We start from the raw sequence: 7,666 nt of genomic DNA, 5'->3' as shown, positions 1-7,666 counted from the left end.
GGCGTCAGGGGTCTGGGTGGGAGGTTCATGTCCTCAAGACCAGAGAGGAAGGGGTCTCACTCCAGGGGTCCAGGAAAAGGTGCTGCATCAAGCACTCATGGGCTCAAATCATACTCATTCTTTACGTGACATGACAATTTTTTAAATTTTTAAAAATTCCCTTTCTAGCCCTGGCCAGTGAGGCTCAGTTTGTTGGGCATCTTCTGGAGCACCAAAAAATTGCCGATTTGATTCGTGGTCAGGGCACATGCCTGGGTTTCAGGCTCAATCCCTAATAGGGGGCGTGCAGGAGGCAACCGATTGATGTTTCACTCTCACATCAATGTTTCCCTCTCTCTTCCTCTCTCTAAAAACCTAAAAATCAAATTTTTAAAAAATCCTTTTTTTAAAAATTACCTTTCTAAAGAAAGATCCCTTGGTACATTTACAAACCTCACATGAAGGTAAATGCTTTGCCACAGAAAGGAATAAAATAATATTTAATTGGCATCAGTAACATGACAGTTTACTGTCTTAGTTTTAACTTTCAGTCGGCAAGCTAATCACAAACTCATAGGTGTTGACATACTTTATTAAATACAAACGCACACCTCACATTTTATATATTATTGTCTCAGGTAAAAATATATCTTCAGAAATCTGACTTCATAGCTCATCAGTTACAGAATGACATGATTTTAAATTGCTCTTTTAAAAAATTCATGACTAAAATGTAGAGACATCAAGTATTTACAGCACTAAAAAGAAAAGCAGTACAAATTGGTCAACTCTGGGAATGAAGCCTCGTGGTCAGGGCAGGGGGGAGCATGTCCAGGTCACCCCTGCACCAGCAGCTTGGCCCTGCAGCTCTCTCGAAGCCTGGTGATGGTGGTCATGGACAAGCTTCCAGGTTCTGAGAATATTTTCTGGAAGAGGAACGGGAATGGTTTAAAAACAAACCAAAGATAAGTTTTTACCTTAGCCACCCCTGTTCAAGGCTAGGCTGTGGCAGATGGACAGACGTAAGACCACACCCACCGAGGGAAGACAACCCTCAGCCCCGGGTAGTTATAAATTCTAGATACTAATCTTTATCAATACATGGTTTGCAAATTTTTTTTTGTCACTTTGCTGTTTGTTTCCTTGCCTGTGCAGAAAGGTTTTAAGTTTGATGTGTGTATTTTTGCTTCTGTTGCCTGAGTTTTGTGTATTGTAGACCCTTTAAGTGTTGTATCCTTAGTAGCTCTGAAGCCAGTCAAGCCATTCATAAGCAGACGAAGCATAAGAAACCAGATTTGAGAAGTGGAAGCAGGAAGAGACTCAGACTGATTTCTAGTAACAAAACTGCCTCACCATGAGGAGAAAAGGGTGTCTGGGAGGGAGGCAGAGCAGAGAGCAGCGGGCAGGTGGCCACAGCTGCGGGACTCCAGAGGCCGGGCGTTAGGATGAACATGAGAACAAACATTTTGAGCTGGTTGATGTGCCATTGCATCTTTTATGAGTAATTTAATAATTTGTGCAGTTACTGCTGAGAAATTCACGATTCTAAATTAGGCCGGGTGTAAAGGCTAGTCATAAAAAAGGTTTTGTTAAAAGAAACTCCATTTCTGAAATTCTTCTGTAGTTTCCTAATACACAGCACCTAAGGACAGGGTAGAGTGTGTGCGTGTTAACTGTCCACGTTCCTGAGAAGGGGAAGTAAGTCACATCCACCGAGATGTGCCAGGATGTTCAGCTGTCCTCTGCCCATTAATGTCGCACTGAGCTCCAGTATGAGATCAGTTTCTATTCTCCAGGGCATTCTAGAGGTTCTTGTTTAGGATTTCAGAGACACGTGACGTAGGAACTGCAATTGCTGTGCTGATGTGCTCTTAATACAGAAATACGTATACAATTTTGTGGAAATCACTGAGCAAATGAGACTCGCCGTACTAGGGCTCTTTCCCTGCCAGCTTCCCTTGAATGGCTACATCTAGCCTGTGCAACGATACACGGCATTTTTATTTCAATGTGGGGAGACTGGCAAACCCAGTGTCTTCATGATCCTCTGTGCTTCCCTCGAGCTCACCAAGCTCACAGGGCCCAGAGCGCCTTTGGGCAGCAACACAGGCAAGGTCCCACCATGGACGGCCTGCTCACCTGCAGCTGGCTCATGGGCAGAGCCGTCGCTTCACTGCCCTTTGCACTTTATAAATACTAGCACTTACTGAGCACTTACCGTGTGCAAGGTACTCAGCTAGACACTGACATAAATACCAGAGCCAAGCAACCTTGAAAGCATTGTGCTGAATGCAAGAAGTCAATACAAAAGGGCACACGTTATTTGATTCTCCTTATGTGAAGTAAATCCTTAGAAACAGAACACAGACTGGTGGTTGCCCAGGGTTTGGTGGTGGGGGTGAGTGGAGGGTGCGGGTAGAGGTTATAGGGTTCCTTTTTAGGGTGATGAAAATGTTCTGGAACTAATGGAATTATATCTTTGAACTGTTCATGTTCAAAGGGTGAATTTTATGGTATGGGAACTGTATCTCATGAAAACAAACAAAATGCCCTAAATATCCTTAGGATGCAGGACCTATTATCTCTTCCTATTATAAATGAGCATCTTGAGTCTAAAAGGAATCCTAAAACCTGCCAGCAGTTATACAGGTGAGCGCAAGCTATGATTCTGTCCAAGTTCAGTGTCCGGTTCCTACCAACTCCTCGACCTACAATCACAGACTCATATGAGGCCTAAAAAAGCAGGATCCTGCCATCTGCTGCTTGAATTCCTCTATAACATTCTCACCAAGAGGCCACCAGTGGCTTCAAGACTTCCAAGGACCGAGAAGTTACTCCTCCCGGAGTATTTTGTCTTAGGTGATGGGCTCCAGCTCTATCTGACAAGCCTCCGAAGGAATCAGTACAGGTTTCTGTCTGACTTTTCTTATTCAGCATCCTCATCTTCTCTTCACTGAGGTGTTGGCAGGTGAGCAGGGCTTGGTACCAGCTGTAATGTCAGCACTCATGCCCACCGGCCTGCCATTTAGAGGATGCATATGACCCTCATGAGCACTAGTCCCCACCACAGCAGCTAAATGGGAGGCTGTCTTCTAGGCCAGGTGGAAGCAGAACCTCACCCCACCCCTAGCCCCTGCGGGTTTTCTCACTCTCAGCAGCTGTCCAGCACACCTCCAGAGTGGCGTGGAGAAAGTTCAAGGCGCTCATTTCTGTTTCAGAGCCTTAGATGTTTTCTAAGACAGTCCCAGCCACCAGAAGGCTGTCCCTTGGTGGCTCCCAGGCAAACCAGCCCAGCAAGGTACTTGCTACCTCCCAGGGAGGCTTGGAGAAGTACCTGGCTTTCTGAGGCATATGAACAGCGCACCCCGTGGATGCAGCCTTCATGCCCTCTGCTACCTCCTTTGAATTTGTAATTATTTCAAATATAAAGGCGAAAAGCCAGGTGGGCCAGGTGCTCTGGAGCAAGGCTGCTCCGGATAGCACTCCTCACCTCCCACCAGTGCCATTCAAGCTCTGGGCTCTGCTCCTGGCTCGCGCCCTCTTCCCACTAGCCTACCTAAAACCCCCTTACCAGCCTAGGCCTGTCCCAGCTCCCAGGCCTCCTCAGAAGGCCTGTCAAATGCAGCTCCCACTTCATTCATTCACCAGGTATGAGTCATCTACAGAGCCTGCAGCCCCACTAGGACCAGGAGGGCCATCAGGAGAGCCTTGAGATCAGGTACACAGGCAGCAGGCTTGGGAGGGGCTCCAGTCCTCCAAGAACTCTGCCACCTTCCAGACTCCCAGACCCAGAGAAACTAAAGTTCAGATTAGGTGAGTTGTGTACTCACACCTTGATGCTTCCAAGTGAACTTGAACTAGCCCTACAAGGGGTCCTATAAGCATTGGACCATGCCCACCTTGGGGCAAGCCACTCCATGGCTGATGCACAGGAGGGGCAGGAGCTGCTGGACTTCAGGTAGGTGGCCCTCAGGCACTAGGCTCCAGGAGAAGAGGGCCTGGAAGGGCTGGAGTCTCCCCTCAGGGTTTGCTTGAGATGGAGGGTGAAGGAACGAGTGGAGGCAAAGAGCCAAAGGAAACACAGAGACAGATGCTTTGCCAGACAGATGTGCAAAGCCAGGACACTCATTCCACAGGCCAGGCAAATGGAACCGCAGAGCAAAGCACTGGCTGAGCACACCCAGACACTCACCTGCATAAAGGTGTGACATTCAGTCACAAAACTCCCTTTGGTGATCTCCTTGAACTTTTCACAAATGTCTGCAAAACTGGTGGCTTCCAAAATAAAAGCCTGATGTTGCTTAATCAGGGTCAGAGCCACCCGGAAGATAATCTTTGAGCCTTCGTTGAACAAACAATCCCAGATTCGAAGCACCGTCTGCAGAGAAACAGAAATGGCACATCACTGCACGGTGATCTGAGCCAGCCCTGGGCCCAGCGAGGCTTGCGACATGCTCACCTCCACGGGCAGGATATCCACAAACAGGCAGATGAACCAGCGTGACACGACCAGAGTCCACAGGACGCCATGCCCGTCCATGAGGGCCGCCACCGCTGGCAGCTTGGTCCTCACCAGCTCCCCCAGGACCTCCTGGTCCGTCTTCAGGCCCAGCATCTCAGGGCTGTAGTAATCTGCCACAGGGATGAAGAGAAAAAACCAAAAACGTGTATCACTTGTTCCACAACCACAGCCCCTGACAGCCTCATCTCTCGTTCCCTCTCAGCCAGGAAAGAAAACAGGGCTATCCCTGGAGGATCCTTTCCAGAAGAGAGGAGGGCAAGGGTGGAAGGAGGACCAGGGAGAGATGCCATGCCGTGTGGATAAAGGGACTCCTGGAGTGATTCCCAAAGCAAGGCCTCCCGGGGTTCCTGGGGGCCCTGGACAGTGAGGCCCTGCTGGGCATCGGTTAAAATCTGCTGGCAGAATGAAGGAGTGTTTACACACCCATGTTCATAGCAGGATTATTCACAACAGCCAAAAAAGTACATAACCAAGCGCCTGCCTATGGATGATTAGATGGATAATGTGGTCTACACACATAACGGAGTAGGATTCAGCCTTTAAAAGGAGGGAAACTGACGCGTCCAACAACAGGATGAAGCTTGAGGACATCGTGCTAAGTGAAAAAAGCCAGCCACAAATGAACAAATGCTACAGGATTCCACTTATCTGCAGTGCCTAGAGCCGCCAAAATCAGAGACAGAAAGTAGAATGGCGGATGCCAGGGGCTGGAAGAGGGGAGCTGTTATTTAATTGGGACAGAGTTCCCATTTGGGAAGATGAGAAAATTCTGGAGATGGATGGCAGTGATGGTTACACAACAATGTGAATGCGCTTGATGCCACTGAACTGTATACTTAAAAATGGTAAAGACTGTTGCCCTGGCCGATGTGGCTCAGTTGGTTAGACATTGTCCTGTGCACCAAAAGGTTGACATTTCATCTCCTGGTAAGGGCACATGCCTGGGTTGTGGCTCTATCCTGGTAAGAGGCATGCAGGAGGCAGCTGATGGATGTTTCACTCTCACATTGATGTTTCTCTCTCTCTCTCCCTATCTCCCAAAAATCAATATAAAATATCTTTTAAAAATGATAAAGATTGTAAATGTCATATTATGTGTATTTTATCACAATAAAAAATAAAACTTTAAAAATCTGCAGGTGAGCCCTGACCGGTTTGGCTCAGTGGATAGAGCATCGGCCTGCGGACTCAAGGGTTCCAGGTTCGATTCCGGTCAAGGGCATGTACTTTGGTTGTGGGCACATCCCCAGTATGCAGGAGGCAGCTGATCGATGTTTCTCTCTCATCGATGTTTCTGACTCTCTATTCCTCTCCCTTCCTCTCTGTAAAAAATCAATAAAATATTTTTTTAAAAAAATAAAATAAAATAAAAATCTGCAGGTGACAGCTGCCTTTTCCTGTCATCTAGACTGAGGGAGAGCCAGGCAGCCACGGACATGCTGCCCTACCTCAGGGACTCTGCCCACCCGGACTAAAGGAGGCTTGGGGAGCAGGAGGAGCAGGCACAGGGCCACCGGAGCTGCAGGGACAGCACTGCCTGCAGCAACCTCCTTCCTGGGAGCAAGAGAAGCTTCAGGGTCGAGGTGGCCCATGGCCTGGCCATGGAGGATGAGGGAGCAGGCACAAGCGAACCTGGCCCCAGTGCCCACATGGTGCCATCGTGCCACCCCCTACATACACAGAGTAAGGAGGGGTGGGGCTCGAAGCAGCTGGTCCCTCTATCAGGCGTCCTCAAACTACGGCCCGCGGGCCACATGCGGCCCACCAAGGACATTTATCCGGCCCGCTGGGTGCCGCTGCCTGTCCTGCTTAGCAGCCGACTCATCCCGGGCCTGCAGTGAGCATAGGAATTTGTTCATAGTTTTTTTTTTAAACTATAGTCCGGCCCTCCAACGGTCTGAGGGACAGTGAACTGGCCCCCTGTTTAAAAAGTTTGAGGACCCTGCACATCATCCCTCTGCATCCACCACCTCCCCCAGAGTGGAGGGTTTAGGCACACAAATTAGTGTCATAAAACATTATTTTTAAAAATTTGGCCTAAATCACAGATTTCTAATCCCACAGCTGGTTGGTGAAACATGTGTCCTTGATGGGGTGGCCCAGGGATTTCAAGGACAGTGGCTGCCCCAGCCATGATGGCTTCTCCAGCATCGTGCCAATGCCTCCCGAGCATCCTGGGGTCCTCTGAGCACGGACGCACTCTTCCTTTTTTACTGATGTTTTTTTGTTATGAAGATGATACATGCCTCTGATAAAGTTGAACACTACAGGAGAGTAGCAGGTGAAAAGTCAAAGTTGTCCCCTAGGTAACCACTTAACACTAAGCCATCTGATGGGCCTCCTCCATACTTGTAATGCCATGTTACACATGGACATATCTTGCAAATAGGACCCTGTTATACATCCTTTTGCAATCTTCCCAGCACCCTTCTGCATCCTCATGTACATGGCTTGCCCTCTGGTGAGGTGCCTTCGCAGGGATATGCCATAACCCACTTCACCAGCTCCTGGCTGATGGGCGTCAGACACTGTCAATCCACATGCGTGTGCTCACGTGTGCAGGGGAATGTCTACACATAGAGCTGCTGGTGAAAGTTCTCTTCCCTGAAGTCTCAGGGAGTCCTACATGCTTTCTCCAACTTGAGGGCGGAGGACACTTCATTCTATTTACCAGAAATTCTGGAAGGAGCCAAATGTCCCCACCACTCTGAATACAGAAAGGCAGAGACAATATTAAGTCTAAAATTGTTCTTGTTCATTCCCAAAGAGGGCTGACGACTTAATTTGGAAAATTTTCTTTTACAATAGTTTAGTAGCTTGGGGACCCCAGGCTGTTGAAACACGGAAAGCCCGACCTGCTAAGGCAACCTCCTGGTCGCTCTGCTTCTCCCATCAGGGCCCTGGGCACCAGTGGGCAGCCAGCCGTCCCTACAGCTCTGTGACCACTGGCTCAACAGACAGAAAGACCAACACTGCCAACAGCATGTCCATCTTTTGATCGGACATTTGCCTTGCCAAAAAAATTCCTAGCTTGTTAGTGTGATGTATTATAATAATTTTAACGCTTAATTTCTGCTATAAAAATGTAGCAGATAATCTATGCAATAGAATTAGACACATTCAGCATGCTGCCTTGTGCAGCCCAGTCTCTCACCATGGCAAATT

At 48.4% G+C, this 7,666-nt stretch overlaps 1 protein-coding gene across 1 annotated transcript in view; it reads right to left on the bottom strand.

Moving 5' to 3' along the window:
- Window positions 1-454: 454 nt before the first annotated feature.
- Window positions 455-7,666, bottom strand: part of GRTP1 (growth hormone regulated TBC protein 1) — a 30,420-nt gene continuing 23,208 nt past the window's right edge. Inside the window, exons 6-8 of the mRNA XM_080662051.1 lie at window positions 4,439-4,611; window positions 4,172-4,357; window positions 455-905 (exon numbers count right to left, since the gene is read on the bottom strand). Coding sequence (XP_080518177.1) covers window positions 816-905; window positions 4,172-4,357; window positions 4,439-4,611 — 449 coding nt within the window. The 3' untranslated portion in view covers window positions 455-815. The remainder of the gene's footprint in view (window positions 906-4,171; window positions 4,358-4,438; window positions 4,612-7,666) is intronic.

This window comes from Plecotus auritus, assembly GCF_963455305.1.
Source record: "Plecotus auritus genome assembly, chromosome: 3".
NCBI lineage: Eukaryota > Metazoa > Chordata > Mammalia > Chiroptera > Vespertilionidae > Plecotus > Plecotus auritus.
This window is presented reverse-complemented; position numbering and strand designations above follow the sequence as displayed.